At 33.9% G+C, this 18,210-nt stretch overlaps 1 protein-coding gene across 3 annotated transcripts in view; it reads right to left on the bottom strand.

Moving 5' to 3' along the window:
* Positions 1 to 538: 538 nt before the first annotated feature.
* The window catches only part of LOC110100313, a 26,260-nt gene continuing 8,588 nt past the window's right edge, over positions 539 to 18,210 (bottom strand). The window contains exons 7-15 of one of the 3 annotated variants that reach the window (XM_020827758.2): positions 15,695 to 15,745; positions 14,663 to 15,595; positions 13,751 to 13,852; positions 7,019 to 7,092; positions 6,033 to 6,084; positions 5,843 to 5,926; positions 5,714 to 5,757; positions 1,702 to 1,758; positions 539 to 1,625 (exon numbers count right to left, since the gene is read on the bottom strand). In XM_020827758.2, coding sequence (XP_020683417.2) covers positions 809 to 1,625; positions 1,702 to 1,758; positions 5,714 to 5,757; positions 5,843 to 5,926; positions 6,033 to 6,084; positions 7,019 to 7,092; positions 13,751 to 13,852; positions 14,663 to 15,595; positions 15,695 to 15,745 — 2,214 coding nt within the window. In that variant the 3' untranslated portion in view covers positions 539 to 808. Of the gene's footprint in view, positions 1,626 to 1,701; positions 1,759 to 2,565; positions 2,636 to 5,713; positions 5,758 to 5,842; positions 5,927 to 6,032; positions 6,085 to 7,018; positions 7,093 to 13,750; positions 13,853 to 14,662; positions 15,596 to 15,694; positions 15,746 to 18,210 lie in introns of those variants that run through there. The other 2 variants (XM_020827759.2, XR_003702276.1) reach the window with 2 other exon arrangements.

The raw sequence follows: 18,210 nt of genomic DNA, 5'->3' as shown, positions 1-18,210 counted from the left end.
ATTTATATTGAAGCGAGAGGTTAAGGGTACAAAGAAAAATCCAGCATTAGTTGCCCATACGCTTTTTATGGCTATTATTTGGCCTGACACTGTGAATCAAAGATTGCTTTTGAATCAATAATTACTCTCTCACAGTACCATGATGAATATCAATTGAAGCGCATTAAATTAGTCCTGAGAAGTGGGTCCAATTAGCTGAATTTATGATGATAAATACTAACTAGCTTAAAGGAATCGAGCTTAATAAACTTTTGTTCATCTTATGAGTTCTTTTATCATTTTAAAAATCCTCATCATTGGCATAGGAGACCACCGATTAGAGAGGAAATCAGATGCAGAACGTCGTCTTGAGACCAATCAAAACGTGCCACATCAACTGAGCCACGGTACCGAGCATAGGGGTAACATGACGCATTCTAATTAGTGTCTAGACGATGTTCGGCATTCGCACAAAATAATTAATCTGAATAGACACGCATCTATTGACTTTAGTCACTTTACATACATTAATCCAATTAATTATTGTTAAGAGAGAGAGTAATGGCATATAAAGTGGATGAAAACAAGATACATGCCAACAGTTAGCATGAATTAGTATCTAAGACATCAACATGATTTCATTTACACATTCGCCTACAAAGGCCATCAAAAAAAGATTGGAAGAACATGCTAACAATAGACTGGCTAAACTCTAAATTCCTACCAAAAAATAAACCTTAGACGACCCAAAATCTCACAAGCGATGGATGGGTTATATTTACCACTGTGAAAATCAAGCCCAGTTCTCTATCTGCAGCCTACTGCCAATTTATTTCCTTCGTCTTTTATTTGTTTTTGCTGAAGAACTCTGTGAAAGATCATCCAAGTTTTCAATGGCAGAAACATTTGTATCAATTGTAGTTACAGTTCTCTTCCTCTTCCTCCTGCCTTTAGGATCTTCAATAGCCATGTTATCCAACTTGAGTGTTTCTTTCCCCTTTAAATTTTGATCGGTATCAATTATTAAACCATGCTTGAATGCAGCAGTAGTATATGGAACAGTATTATCTGAATCTTTTGTTTGAGAAGATTCAATCTTGATTTCTTTATCCTCATTGCTGGTGGTTTTCAGTGTTTCCTCGTTCAAAATTCTACTACTTTTTAAAGTTTCTCCTATTGGGTTAACCCTGGATTTTAAGGCTAATTTCCTCCTATCCTTGGATTTTCCATCTAATTTAGCTCCAGTGGAAGTACCAGCATCTACAAGAGTAGGATCATCCAAAGAATTTTTTGTTTGATGGTATTCAAACTCAGTTCCTTCATCCTTTGGAAGAGTATTTGATTTTTTTCCTAAAGAGTCACCTTTTCGCCTACCCCTAGATCTTATAACTGATTTGTCCCCACCTGATGCCAAAATATTATCTTTGATTATGGAAGTATCATCAGGAGTTTTATCTAAATTGTTGATATGAGAGGGCTCCTCCAGCTTGGTTTCTTCCCTGACTAAACTTTCTGGAGTTTTCTCGTACAATGATGTAGCTAGTTCTGAAGTTGTTTCTATGGGACTGTCTCTTGATTTAACGGTTGAATTTCCATCAACAGATTGCTGAATTTCCATATCCTTTGATTTCCTACCGAATTTACCTCTAATAAATGTAAATAATACAAATTCTTATAAACTTGATAAAAAATAAAGTGCTATAAAGGTGAGTTCCAACTGACCTTTCTCTGTTTGATTTCCTTTTTCCTGAACTTGCTCTCCTCCGCTTCTTCCTTGGCCTGGAGATAACAAACAGAATAAAGAGTAATCAAGATTTCAGTGAATTCCTGCAATAATTTTCATTTGATTGAGGAGAAATTTTCTTTTAAAAGTATATAAATAATAGCATAAAAGTTGAAAGGCGATAGAAAATGGGAAACAAAATGATATAAACACATAGAGCAGATCTCACATCATGTCTTAGTATTATACACATCATCCCTTAAATAGATTGTGCAGGGCTCATTTCCACTCAACTAAGAAGGCAAGAGCCTTATAACTTTCGATCAGAGTACAGATGTGCATATCAATAGAATAGCTTGCTAGAAGATGAAGTTCGTAAAATTACCACAAAGATTTTTTTTTCTTCTTCAAATTTATCACAAACATTACTTTAATAAGAAATAGATGTAGCAAATACTTCATAAAATCCCTTTTGGGAACTCAACATCGCAGGGCTTAATTGAGTTTCAACAAGATTTTGGTTGAAATATTTAAAAATTTGTCCCACTTACGACTTTACCTTAAAAAAAAAAAAAAACCTAACTTTGGCTAGATGATAAATTTCACACTAAAAATGTTTTTAACTTTTGTTGGTCAATAAAGAAGAATTATTCTTTCGCGTTAAGTAAAATTAGGGTGTCCTAATCAGTAGTATCAAAGCCAACTATTTGGAGAATAAAGAAGAATTATTCTTTCGGGTTAAGTAAAATTAGGGTGTCCTAATCAATAGTATCAAAGCCAACTGTCCTTACCGTTAATTAAAGTGCATTTAAAATTTGAACGAGGGTTTTAGTTGATACACAACACATTATTTGAACTCATACCTTATTCATTAGAAGGTAAGGGTCTTCAAGATATTTCTACAATGTCAAACACTCTTCACAAGTTCAAGTCCTGAAATGAAAAAATTTAGAGGATGATAACTTAGCACATAAATTTTTATCTAGAGCGAGTTTAACGATTGATAATGGGTAGCAATATAAGTTAGGTGCCACTAGCACAGAGTCAAGTGACAAAACTTTTGAAAGAATAATATAACCTATTCCAACCACTTTTGATAGTAACCCTAATTTTCATGATAGGCTATAATTATGGAAGATATTATTGCCTACAAGAGTACAATTATATGATCTAAGACTCCCCAATCTACTATCCAAGTAGTAATTTTCTTCTTATTTACAAAACGAATGTTAATTTTTTGAGCAACCAAGTTTATTCAAGTGATATTCTTAAATAAGCTTCTCTATGAGAAGAATTAGCAATCTTTGATTTGTTATACGATTGAGAAAGAGATGAGAGAACTATTATGATTTATCTGTGTTGCTAATTCTCTTAGGATTTTTTTAGTCCATTATTTCATAATGAATTTTCTATATTTCGGATTTGGATTTTCCATGTTGAGTTTGATTTCTAGCATTGTCAATTTCTTGGCCATTGGCTTCTTTGTGACAATTGCCACTATCTTCTTTTCAGAAAGATCATTGATGGGGACATCAGCTCGTGGAAGGTTTATCAGAGGCGTGGCCGCCGATCTACGGCCACGATTGAGTCCTTATATTTCTGAGTATTTATGTTATTTTTCTAGTCATGTATTTTTCTATTTTATTGCTTCATGTATTTGCTTTTAGTATGTTTCCAATTGTACCCTCCTAGTGGGGATTATTGTTTGTAAGCCCAAAGGGCAAGAGTGACTTTTATTTTCTTAAGTCCTTGTACTTGGCTATATATAGCCTCCTCTATTATCTTTTGAGCTTAATGAATGATTGATTAGAAAATTTTCCTCTTGCATGAGTTTTGTGAGAACTTGAATGTTCTAATGGAGAGAGATCCCTAAGAGAGAGAGATTTGCGCATCACCCACCAACCTTGATAAGTCGGGAAGGCGTCGAGTGGAGGATCTCCATCACTACTTGAACAAGGTTCTCTTTCCCCTGGCATATTATCTCTGTTAGTCTAACTTGTCTTAGTTTGATTGCAGTCACGGCAGACCTCTCTTCTTTGCTCATGCTAAAGCTTAGTAAACATAAGGTTTGAGTGTACCTTTATGTTTTCTAATTCTTGTTGTTAGATTAGGGATTTCTTTGAAAACTACTACTTGCCATTGTATTGTTTTCTATTTATGTTAGAAGTTTCAGAACTCTTGTCTTGTGATTTAGCCTAAGCGAGTGTGACCCTATTGGTTTTGATTCATTGTTTTGAATTGCTAGTAGTTTTGTTATAATATTATTCTAATCACGAGTTGTGCAAAAAATCCAATTGCTTAATATCATTTTCCATAAGTAGTCCTGCATCAATCATTCACATATATTTCATCACCCTATTTGGACAATACTAACTTTCAATGTTGGTGAAGGACCAATCAACTTGGAGGAGAGACTTCATATTGAATGATTCATCCACCTCACAAGGAAAAAACTTTTAATGTCTTTGATTCTATCTTAAAAAGAAGAGAGGTGAGTATAAACTGAGAGATTTTAAGTCGGAATTTTATTCTCTTGTGTGTACAAAAACATGTGAAGATGTATGCAAATAAGTGTAAAAAACCTACAAATAAAATAAATTAATCTAAAACAACAACAACGACAGCATAAGCCTCTGTCCCACTACATGGGGTCGCTATTTAATCTAAAAATCAATCTTTAATTCCAGAATCTAAACTTAGGTACCCGAGAAAAAATGGAATATTAATGTTCACAAATTGATGGATTATTATAGACAAAAGCTGCTGTCAATAAATTATTTGATTGTTATTGATGGAAAGGTGATGATCATGGATTAATGATTACTTCAACACATTAGAAATATAAGAAAGCTTGAGAAAAAAAAAAGGAAAAAAGCTAAATAATATATGAAAGATGAGAAATGCAAGCTTACTGTACAATCAATATTTTCAACGAGCTAATCACATTGCAATGCAGAGGAGTTCAATTTTGCTTCAATGCGTAAAGTACAAAGCAAAGATATCCTCTTACTAACAAGAGCATTCAAGGGTTATATATCATCCATACAAGTATTATATGCATGGAATAATTGTTTGCTAAACAAACTTAAATCACTTCACATAATAATTTTTCAGCAACTATAATGATACAATGAATAACAACAAATTTCACTTATTCGAAAGCCAAAAAAAAAATCAAGATGCAATTATATAAGTAATAAAGTGATATAATACTTAAAAAACAAGAGTGCAGAGAGTGACTAGCTAGAGCCCTAGAAGCGAAGGCAATGCCAAGAGAGAAAATTTGTGTAAGGATAAGACATCAGGAAGGCAGGCAAGTGAGCATTAAAAGAAGAACAGCTAAGAAACTACTAGCTCAAGCCGAAGAGAGCGAAGAACCAATGAAAAACAATTCAATGGTCACGAGAAATAATTAGAGAAAGCAAGTGATTGTGCCTAGTCATGAAAGATGTTGAATAAAATCATAAAAGATGAATTAAGATTTCACTCCGAGCAGGAGTGAGTGTGCAACGCTATGACACAACATCCCAAAGCAGTGCAACAAGCGTGCTTAGTTACAAGCTCATGCTTCACTAGCAAGCCATGCATAGAACCAGTGCATAACTTTGTTGCAATCATACAAAGTGCTTTTAACAACATTCAATACAATGATGTGATGGAAAGCAAGATCACAAAGGAAAGCGCTTCATGAACAAAAGTATGGGAAAAAAGGAGACATTCAAAGCAGTGAAGGATAAAGAACATAAGTTAACAACAAAAATACAAAATCAGTAACAATAACTGATGGAAGAACAACCAAAAAATTAAAAACTTAACGGAGAAATGCACTGAACAGTGATTTCATATAAGCAGGGATTAACTCCTATATTGAAAAGCCAATTAAATTTGGCAGGTCAGTTGATATACATCACTAAGCAGGTAGAGCCTGGAATTATTGAACATAATGACAGAAAGCAAAAACAAGTGACCGAGCTTAGCAGGCTAAATGAACCGACTAAAAAAGATACTCACGCTTGTAAAGAAGATTCTGGGCTCGCAACATCATTTTCCAGTTCCTGTTAGAATATCAGAGAAGTGGAGGCTCAACACTTTTGGATGCAATGGAAACATAGAAAATGAACACAGTGACAGTAAATCTACCTTTTCAAAATTCTTGGAATCAACATAATTCCAGCGCTCATTCCTCAAAAATAAAATCTCCACGTCCCCATCATCATACACAACCTGTGCCGTGAAAAAGAAAACTACTGATATATTCTTCAAAAAAGCATATAATTTGTGCGCAATCCACAGGTATAATTAAAGGTACAATTGGTATACTCTTCAATACCCTGTGCTTCTCAGTTACTGGATCAAATGCATCAATCACACCTTTGTAGAACCTACAACATAAATGTCTAACATTAGGAAGACTAAAATAATTTAAACAAAGAATATTATTTGGGGGATACATTATCTGGCGTAAAAAAAGTTATGATCTTCTTATGTGTAGGACTGTCTAAATGCCATTTGCTATATAGAATGATTGCTAAAATTTGATTAGTTGACATCATCACTAAGGGATGCCAATTAGAAATTAGCATTGGCAATTATCTAACAATGCATCATCATCTACATATATCAAAACTATAATGCTAAAATTTGATTAGTTGCTTGAAATCTATGATAGAGGAAAAAATACTTACTTCATTAAAGTTATGTTGTATACTGCAACAGGAATACAAAAAACTAGTGCACACACCAAAATAACATCAAAAGCATGGGGCTTCCCATAATGACAGGTTGAATGAGGGTTGAACTAATTGTTATCTCAATAGTAGATGGGAAAGCTCCAATCAATAGAAAATCAGATATTACTGTAGGATACATGTGTAATTGATGACATGGATAAAGAAAGGTATATAAGAAGCGAACCTTTCATTTCCCGGAAAAAAAAAATACATTTAGCGATGGTATTAAGTTCTAATTTGAATAATTCACCATAATTTTCAAATTATTCAGAGCCCCTTCCTCCCCCATTGGAATATCAAAGTACTTTCAGTGATGCAAGTTGAAAAGAAAAATGCAAAATGGAAATATAGGAGTAAATGATGTTATGAAATTATCTTAAGCAATATATGGAGTAATAAGAGAATCAAGAGTCGGAATATTAGCCATAGTTACATAGATTTTAATGCCAAAGCAATAATTAACACTTCAAAGTAAAATATCAAATTGAAGCAGTAGAACACTTGCAGAAGAGCTTTATAAGCAAGGACCAAAAACATTTCGCCCCGATGCTAACAAAATTAGAAAACAAAATAAGTCTCATCTTACTTCTTATCATCAGGCCACCACACTTCTATCTCACGACCAATAATCTCCAAATATAAGTTATATAGTCGAGGGGCCTGAGAATGATAAAAGAAACACTTAGAATCTAATCATAACATATGTCAAATCAAAATTTGCTGAAGTTAAGAAAAATTAAACAAAGATCAGCATACTAAAACAAAGCAATGATTGCATTTAAAGAGCTCCACAGAGATTTTTGCAAGTATATTTACAGTGCAAGTAATAATCAAGTTACTAAAGGATAGCACAACCAATCAATTAAAATGGATAAACAAAGTGCAAATCCTAACTTGAGCTTGCACAAACCAATTTACTAATGACCATAGCACGTATTATAGATACTTCAATAGAGGTAACATAACCGTTATTAGTTCATATCTAAAACCAAGTTTAAAAACCGTGACTTAGACTACTTTTGATGATTAAACTTAAAACATTCAAAACTGTAGAATAATATTCCATCAGATACTTCATGCAATATATTTATACTATATTTAACGAATAATTCAAATAAATACATTAAACAAATAGTACATGGGACAATCTCACATGTTATACTAGTTTATTGTTTTAAAATGTCTGCAAACAAATACACACAACGTGTGAGTGCGTGTCATATAAGCATAACAAGGCATCTTGATGCGGACGTGTGGGTGAAATCCATAGATATTGATTTACTATGGGAATTTAGAGGGCAAAGTGGTAGAATTGAGAGAAGCATGAAAGAGAGAGCAGAGAAAAAGAAAATAAAGAGAGGCATATAGAGTAACGATCAGGAAAGGAAGTGTCCAAAACATTGCAGAAGAATCCAGAGAGCCAGGGGGTGTTTAGTAGGAGAGAGATGGAAACAGGAATTCGGGAGAAAGACTAACAGTTGGGGCTAAATGAGGGTAGGGTTGTTAGCAAAAAAGAGAAGGGGGTGAGGTTGGAAGATAAAGGAGTCGATAACATGAGGAAGGGTCTATCCAGTGCCTGGGAAGAAATTGTTGTACATAGCCGTGCCACTATATTTATAGAGAAACTAGATCCATGACTCAAAACAAGACCTAAAAAGATAATTCTTCAAATAATCATAACAAGACTTAGGTCCCTTTCATATAAAAATAAGAAAACTCATAGGAACATTTGCATAAATGCTCCTAACAAAAACTAAAAATTAATTTAAATAAATCAATTAAAAAAAGAAAATAGCATAATCACCATAAATATAATTCTTCAACTAATAAAGCCAAAAAATACTGTCGTGATCGGGGCAATCACCAGTAATTCTCTTGGAATACAAATAACTCTCCTCTACAAAGTTAGGGGTGCTCATCAAGCATACTGAGAAAAAAAGGCATGGAACTCATCATGTATCGCCCATCACTCATCTGAAATTGGACAATGTTGCAAAACAAAAAAGAAGCAACAATGCTTGCTGAAGAGATATAATGTAATCCCATTATACAGAATCTACTCAATTTTTAATATGTGGGTGGATGAATTGAAACTATTGTTGCAGATAAGGATGCAAAAACTAAACTTCGAAATATGTAAGAAAGTTTGAAGGTTTGCTAGTCAATAATTTACGTTTTATGTATTTTTATTTTTTCATAATATTGGATGCTATCTATTTTATTTTTTTATTATCCTATGATGGAAAATAACAAATGATCATGCTCGGGTATGTACTCGGGTTGGCTCATACCATTGAGTTTGATCTTACTTCCCCTCCCCTCTTTGGCTGTTCGGGTTTCCCCTTGCTGATTTGGTTGTTTAGGATTCTTCCCCTCTCCTTTTGGCTGTTCGATTTTTCTGGCTGCTTGGATTTTTCCCCTCCCTTTTGGTGGTTGGGTTCTTCATTTTTGCTGATTTGGCTGCTTGAGATTCTTCCCCTCTCCCTTTTGGTGGTTGGGTTCTTCACTTTTGCTGATTTGGCTGCTTGGAATTCTTACCTCTCCCTCTTTGACTGTTCAATTTTCCCCTTTTGTTGATTCTTGTGCTTAATGTTTCAGCTTTTCCTTTGAGAGCTGATTTGGTTTGTTTTTATTGGCTGAAATGTTGGCTCATTTAATTGAACAATTAAATGCCCCTTTCCCTTCCTTCTCCTATATAATGTGGCTGAAATTCTCTTGTGGAGAACAATTTTTGGAGAAGAAAAATTCAACCTAAGGGATCTTCATGGCTTGCGAGCTAGTCTTTCCCCTATCCCTTACTACTTCCTCTCGGTCTTCTAACTACTCCATATTGTTTCCCTTCCACCTGATCTTTCTAACCTAAATATTGTGAGTTGTGAGGTGGTGTTGTTACCCTATTTTGTTGGTATTTACCAGAGTGCAAACTTGTGCCTAATCAAAAATTCAATGGTGGATTACTGGTTAGATCTTTTCTTTAAGCACCTTTCCCTAGTTTTGTAAATTGCATGTGAGGTAACCAGTCGTGGTTGTTTTGAGAGTTGCTTTTGTTTATGTGTTTTATATCTTTCTTTCCTACGTAATTTTTCTAAACAGTTTCGAATGTTTGTTTTCTACCAAGTCTTTGGGTTTGTGTTTATTTATATGTTATTGAAAGGAAGTTTCTTGATTGCATGCCTAATTTTTCTCCTAAAAAATTTAGGAACTTAGGTTGCATCACAAGTGCTCATGCACGACAACAAATCTTAAATATTTGGAGTCAGACTAATGTTCATGTTCGCATGACAATTAAAACATATGCATTGGGTCTAAGCTTTCTGAGTATTTTATATAGACTGGTGCTCGGGCATGAAGTTTTTTAATTATATTTCATGGAACGGAGTATAGAGGAATCCAAACTAATAAATAATCACTTCCTTTATATCTCAAAATTTCTCATGAACATCCGCCACTATTTTCTATTCCACATTTAACAAAGCAATTTGAATTTCAATATCATAATTTTAACTTATTCACATGCTTAACAAAAGATGAAGCTGAATCAAAATATGCATGGATAGGTGAAGTAAGAGATCTGGCAAATTCAATCATATGAAACCAATTGCCCAAATTATTGCCAACAAGACATTCTAACAAGTTTACAAATAATTGACAAACCTTACGGCTTACACTCACATGAAGTGGAAACACCATGAACAAACATTCTCTATAAAAACCAACTTCACTTCACTACTTAAGAGGCGTCCTCTTAAAATATGGAATAAAATGTGTTATTTTAGAAAAAACAATTGACTAACAAGATTATAAAACCATGGCAACAATCCTACTAAAAATCAGAGTTGATATCATGCACATAATTCACTTGGTACAATCAAAGAAACATATAGTCTGATTTTTTACGTGTCTAACTCACGCAATTGTCATGTTTCACACTGACCTATGATCCAAGTGATGCAAGAAGGTTTAGGGGAAAGGTTTTTTAATGCAGTTATTATGGTGCATTATATGAAGTCAAGTACGAGAATTTGATATTTCATAGATAGATCATAAACTATTTCATTAAACGTGAATACAAGAATTATAACCCAAAAGATAATGAAATAATATAAAATATTTCCAGAAATAAGCAAGAATTTTAAACAACATAAAATTCACAAGCAATTGCAATTAATTTGGCACAAACTGAATTTCATTTGTGTCAAATTTAAACAAAATCAAAAGCATTAACAAGCCTATATTAAATTATATGGACTAAATGAGAAAAAAGAACAAACTCACCAAAATCAAAAATAAAAACTATCTCATGCAAGTACAAGGACATGGCTTCTCCTCAAATTCAATACAAAGTTGTACCACACACCCAACTTCGACACATAAGATTGAAAATTTGAAGGGAATATTTTTATTCAATAGAAGTTGTCAATTACATGCTTCAAAATATTATGCATGAACTCTTCATCCCATGGGCTAATAGATATTGTTGGATAATGATCAACACACTTCAAGTTTAAATCAACATAAAATTAATTTCAATAATAACTAAAACTCCATAAATCCATATTCTCAAATAGCAAGCCACAACAAGCCCACAAGAGATATCATAAAAACATTCACCCACTCACTCTAGCACCGTAGCTTCCGCAAACAAATCAACACCAAAAGATAAATCAGATCAAGTTTCGGGTCAGAATAAAGCATCATCAATAACCAGCAAATGCCAAAAATGGGAGGAATAATGAAACCAACTCAGGAAGCCAAATTTAAAAAACAAAGGGAGATAACTAAAAAATATCGCTGCCTAAAGAACAAATCTACATTCCGCTACACAAAGGAGGATTCCAACTATTGCATGCATCTAAAACTCCAAACACCAGCCCGCACACATCGAATAACAAATCATAACTAACAACAAGCCATCCATAAACCGCAACCACTACTCAGTTTGGACATATCCAAAATTGAAACCATGTCAAAGCATATGGATTAATGTAATTCTTAGAATAAAAATGCATCCCTCTAAGGGCCATCATCTCTGGCATGCTTTTAAATGTAAAAAATAACAAATAAAATAAAAGCTATGATGCACCGACACTTCTCCTCAAAAAGGCGAGCAGTGTCCGACACCGTGTCCGACACGACACTCGTCCGACACTCCTCCAACACGTGTCGGACACGCCGAAAACCTGTCCGATTAAAAAAATATTAAAAACAATTGGACACGCGTGTCGGACACGCGTATCTTAAATATTTTATAAATTTTTTTAAAATATAATTTCTTATATTTGGCGATATTTAAACTAAATTTCCTATTTCCTATCCACAACACCAAATCAATGTCTGCATTTAATACACATTCATCGAATATTCTCATTTTTATTTCTCTTTGGCAGTGAAGGTATTTTCATCTCCTCTTTTTTTGCATAATTACAAATCTTTCTCTTGTTGAACCAGAGTTGAAAGCAGTAATATTCAATGATGATGATATTGAAGATCAAAACAAACCTCTAAAGCTAATCATAGTAGTTAAAGCTTGAATGCTTGATGTTGTAGTAAGTGATTATTTACTTATATTTTTGTGGTTGTACTAGATATTTTGTACTAAATATTTTATATTATAAGCTAGACAAGTTATCATGTCATTCATTTATTATTGTTTGTCATTTTTAATATAATATTACATTAATATATATATAATATATAAAAAATGTATTGCCGTGTCCGCGTCGTACTCGTGTCCTATATTTTCAAAAAAAGCCGTGTCCCGTGTCCATGTCGTGTCGTGTCCGTGTCCGTGCATCATAGAATAAAAGTAAACCAAATAATGAAAAACAAATAAATTATGATAAAATCACTGCTTGATATGATGCTTTCACTAAGAACAAACATGGAGATTTTCACCAAAATCTACCTGGCTTCCATAAATTTAACTATAAAAAAATTAACATTTGATATTTATCCAATAAATTAAGCCAAAAATTTTATGCACCCTACAAAGTAAATTATGAATCATCAAGAGCAATTTATTTCATCAATGAACAAGATATCTTTGGATCCTACTATTAGTAGTACACACAATCTTATATACATAATAGCCTAAAAAATAAGTAGCATTAAGGTAAAGGGTAGAGAATTAAATGTGAGTTCACATGGAATAGGTGAAAAGAGTAATTAATCTAAAATATTGATAATAGGCTCATATGTTCAAATTAGATATATTCAAAACTAAATTTAGACTACATTTCATGAAGTTTCGAATATCAAAGTGTTAGTTCAAATGCATGGCAAGATTTTAAATGGCTACGCCTTTCTCACATTAAATTTCTTAAAAGTCACAGATGGAAGTCTTCATGAATTTCAATGCACCAAAACTTCATCACTAGGTTCAAACTCCATACACCTCTTATTCATGCCAACAAAAAGCATGTAAGTGTTGTAATAAGTATCCATATGCACATGAAGCAAACCATGCGGATGACTGATATAATTTATAAACAATCATCTAATTTTTAATTAACTTTATCAAAAATTTCAATCTTATTGACTTCTTTAATCTGTAGGAGATCCTTTGTGAAATTTTGGTGTATATGTTAAAATGTTATGTTGAATGTAAGATAAACCATAATTTAAATTGTATAATTTGATACTATAGGAGGCTATATTAAGAATGATGAGATTGTTCTTTAAATGTTAAATCCTTATATCTCCAAATGTGATGATATGCAAATAGTTATCATATATGCTTTAAAATGATTCTATGATGCTTAAAATGGCATAAAGTCAATTGGTCAGTGCTTAATTAAATAAGTTTGTATGTTGGCTAATAGATTATGCCTCATTCTTCTTAGTGTAAGTTAAATGGAGACTTAAGTGCACTTATTAAAAAAAAAATCTAAAGGTGATGATTACGATAATAAGATGATAATAATAATAATTTTATTATTATTATTATTATTATTATTATTATTATTATTGTAGATTTCAAATTTCATAGACAACATGCAAATACAATAACATTATGCCCTTGCGATTGATGTATTAAATAATTACAATAAAGTACAAGGTATGAAAATGATAAATTATAATATGAAATGCTATAATTCATGTTCCCGCTATTAAAGTTAAGTTTAATGCTTACTAAATTAGATTAAATAATTTGGGACTAAAATTATTAATATATATTTTTGATGAGGTGACAGCCAACTGACAGCGGGCTACAAGTAATAAACAAATCAAGAGGCTACTGAAAAGGGGAAGAAAATGAAAATAGGTCTTTAAAATATAATGAGTTCTTTGAATAATTAGTAAAAATGTGAAAACTTACTTTTCTTCGACCCTTCTTTTTCAAATTTCCTCCCGCAAACTTAACCCAACGATTATGGTCATTATGTTCTTCCCTTGAAGCCTTGGACGAAGCCATCATTTCCTGATTATGCAGTAAAAGATGAAATTAATTTTTACAGAATGCAATTAATAAAAACTTTCCAACAAGCAAAAGAAAGATAACATTTACAATGTAGTGAGACGCAACTACAAATTCAGAGAAATAAATCCAATTCACACATCAAGAAACATTCGTCTAAATGATTTATTCATAGAAAATAAACTTAGCCAAGAGAATATGTTGTACTCCAGGCTCCCGTTAACAAAGTTCAGAAAGTCAATACAAACTTCCAGCAAACAATGGAATAAAACGACATCCCTAATACAGTAAATCGCAGCTAGAATCAACGGGAACGTTAAGTTCACACATCAATAGATATCAACATTAGAACAAACGTGTTACTGAGTAAAAATTAGCCCCAAGAAAAGATAGAGCTGCATGTTCTAAAAAAAGTTATGAAAGTAAATAATTAAAAATGTAAAACAATTCAGCATTCTATGCGAAATGAAATTTTAAGATTCCAGATTAAACAATATATGTAACATAAGACAGCAAATCACTAGAATTTATTTTCCGTCAATTACTCAATATTAATGAGTAAAACAAGAAAACGTGTTATGAGCATTAATTCAAATAAATTAATTCATAATTTGGATTTGAAGCCCTCTGGTTAATTAAAGCAATGCACGTAAACAACTTCTTTCAGATCAAAACTACAGCCAAGATTTTAGATTTCCACATAGTACTAAGATTTTTTCTCAATTTTGTCACCAAACTCTCATAAGATTAAATGCACATAAAAGACAATTCAAGAACATAAGCTCCCTGCATTAATCTTAATCTACCAGGTACCTTCAGACACGGTTCTGCAGATAAATCCTTGTCAGTGACATCTAAGGGCTCTGGCCTATTGGTATTGGGCTTCCCCTGGTTTTCGAAAGTATTTGCATCAGCGACCAAACTTTCAGTTTCCATTTTTTCTTTCCTCAAAGACTTTCCATCACAGACCCCAGTTACAGCCAGTTCAGCTGAAGCATTGTCTGCTAGTGACTTCTTCGTAGAATCCTGTGAAGGTTCCCCATCCGAAACACTTACAAGAAAATGATCCTTATGTATGGAAGCAATAGCCGGTGGATCTTCCTTCTTAACTATAGTGAGTCCAGACATTTTTTTCTGTTCTGCAGAGGGGGCAGGTTTATGTGATGTGCTTCTCTTTTCACTAAACTCTGAATTGGTGACTCGCTTCCTCATAGGAAGACCACTGACAGGAGCCTTATAAGTAGGAGCAGCTGAATTAACACATGAATTATCACCATCCAAGCCCTCAAGCGGCTGAAGTTCTGCCTCCCTCTCACCCTCCAAAAACACTTCAGTTTCTGTCACCATATCAGACGCACCATCAGATTTCAAGCTTTGAATTTCCTTCTTCCATCCAGCTCTCCTACTAGGGGGAGCAGAAACTTCTTTATCATCTACCCAAGAACTATCACTAGCATCTGTCAACTGCACGGAGGACAATTTTTCTTCTACAGACTGAAAATTTAGCTCATTACCAGGTTTTTCAGTAATGGAGCCTAAACTATTATGCTCACCACTGGGGACTCCATTTCTACATTGCTCACTGGAAAAGGAATTCTCAGGCTTAAGTTTGGGAGAAATTGGATCTACAACAGCATTTCCATTACCTAATGGCACGACACCGTTGCTCAGCACCTTTCTAGCTTTATCAGAAAAGGCACCTACCTCTTCAAGATAATTTACAGGTTTATCCACCTTCTCAGTTTCCTATGCAAGAGAAGCAAGCACACATAAATTATTCTAGTTTACTCATCAAATATTTGAAAGAAATTAACAAATCAGAAAAAGTAAGCCAAAACCACATGCCTGAGGCAATGCATCAGATACAGCCTTTTCAGATAATTTGTTTCCATCCGCCTACAAAAGATAAATCAATCATCCATGAGAACCATTCATTGATCTCTCATAATTCAATCTGATTATTTCACTATATATTAAAAAGAAAATTACACTGCAATGAATATAATAAAAGTACTTCAAGACAAACATGTAACACAAAATAACATGTATAGAAGAAGGAATAAGCTTAATTACAATGCCAAGAATCCAGATAAATAAGGATAAACACATGTAAAAAATAAAACCAATGGATTTTGATGCAACTTACAAGTGTTGATCCGGGCCATACATAATTGGTAAATGACATGATATGCTCTCAACAACTTCATTTGAAATAATTTTATAGATCAAACATAAAAAAAACAGCATTATAGCGAAAGAAAAAAAAAAAAGAATAAACATTAAGAGCCCCAGGTTAACATGGCTACAAACATCAAACAAACCCCCACCTATGTTGCACCGATACGGATACGGCGATAAGGATACGACACGATACGGATACGGGACATGCCAATTCTTAAAAATACAGGATACGGATACGGCATGGATACGGCATTATAATATATAAATAATACATAAAATTTTGAAATTAATCAAAGTGTAATATTTGAAATGACAAAAAAAATTGAAATAAAAATAAACATTAAATATTTAAATGTCTAGAACAACAACAAAAACAAGAAAATAAATTATCCAGCACATGAAATTTCAACTATTCATTATCCTACGAAGGATCAACACAATTAATCCACATGAATTTGAAACATGAAAATTTTTAATTAAAAGTGTATATATGTTGCGCCTATGCCGGGGGTCCAAAGGGGCGATGCCCCCTGGCGGGGTTCGACCTGAGCAGTACCGAGCGGTACCAAGTTCCAGTACCGAGTACCGAGCAATACCGAGTACTAAGCAGTACCGAGCGGTACCGAGGACCGAGCGGTACCGAGGACCGAGCGGTACCGAGGACCGAGCGGTACCGAGTACCGAGCGGTACAGAGTATTTTTTTAAATAGGACATGCGTGTCCGATCAAATTTAAATAATATTTTAATTGGACACATCTAGTACAATAACAAAAACAAGAAAATAAATTGTCCAGCACATGAAATTTCAACTATTCATTATCCTACGAAGGATCGACACAATTAATCCACATGAATTTGAAACATGAAAATTTTTAATTAAGAGTGTAAATATGTTGCGCCTATGCAGGGGGTCCAAAGGGGCGCTGCCCCCTGGCGGGGTTCGACCTGAGCAGTACCGAGCGGTACCAAGTTCCAGTACCGAGCAGTACCGAGCGGTACCGAGTACTGAGCAGTACCGAGCAGTACTAAGCGGTACCGAGTACTGAGCGGTACCTAGCAGTACTGACCGAGCAGTACCGAGCAGTACCAAGCGGTACCGAGCAGTACCGAGTATTTTTTTAAAATAGCACACGTGTCCGATCAAATTTAAATAATATTTTAATTGGACACAGCACGTATCCGTGTCGTATCGGAGGCGTATTCGTATCCAACATGTGTCCGATACAGCATGCCTCATAAATAGGCGTATCCGTGCAACATAGACCCCCACCATCGAACTTTTGGAATAGTTAATTGGGTCAATGAACTGGCAAAAAAATGAAGAGAATAAATGCTCATATTCATGTAAGTATTATTAAAGGCTAATCAAGTGCTCAACTAGGTACTCGAGCCAGGAAAGGTCAACACACATCTCTAGCAAGAGCCAATACAAGCATGCTGCCTAGGCAAGAGAAATGCCTAAGGCATCAGGCAATGAGGTGAACACTTTGACTTGATTTAACTGATGGTTGCTTCTACTAATACTTCAAATGTTGAGGATGAGCTATTTTATTATGGTGATAACTTGGCAAAGAATGATGTGAAAAGAGAATCATGAGTTCAAGAAATAAGCATGGTCACATGGAATTAAGATGAATAAAGGTGGGCGAAAAAATTAAGTTTTTATAAAGGAAACTTGCACAAACCCTATTCATTGAAATAAAAGAAGTTTACAGTAACAAAAGCAATGACAACAATGTGAAAATAGTTATAAAAAGAGTTCAAAACTAATTGAAGGATGAGAAGAGGTCATTGATATCCCAAAAAAGTGCATGTCCTTCAAAATACATTTGAAGGTATATATTAGAGTCTAAAGGTTTTCGCTTGAGTGGATCTAAAACGGAATATATGGAGTGTAATTTTAGCAGTAATAGTCCTAGTGAGGGGATTGTGACTTTGGGTGATCAAGTCATTAATAAGAGTACACATTTTAGATATCTTGGTTCTATTGTTCATAGTGATGGTGAAATAGATGGGGATATTATCAGTAGAATTCAAGTTGGATGGTTGAAGTGGAGGAATGCATCGGGCTTGTTATGTGATAGAAATGTACCCCTCAAACTTAAGGGAAAATTCTATAAGATGGTAGTGAGGCCTGCAATGCTTTATGGTGCCGAATGTTGGCCTTTAAAAGAGAAGC

This window comes from Dendrobium catenatum, unplaced genomic scaffold (genome assembly GCF_001605985.2).
Source record: "Dendrobium catenatum unplaced genomic scaffold, ASM160598v2 fragScaff_scaffold_1220, whole genome shotgun sequence".
Classification (NCBI taxonomy): domain Eukaryota; kingdom Viridiplantae; phylum Streptophyta; class Magnoliopsida; order Asparagales; family Orchidaceae; genus Dendrobium; species Dendrobium catenatum.
The sequence above is the reverse complement of the archived record's forward strand: the minus strand, read 5'-3'. Positions and strand labels throughout refer to the sequence as shown.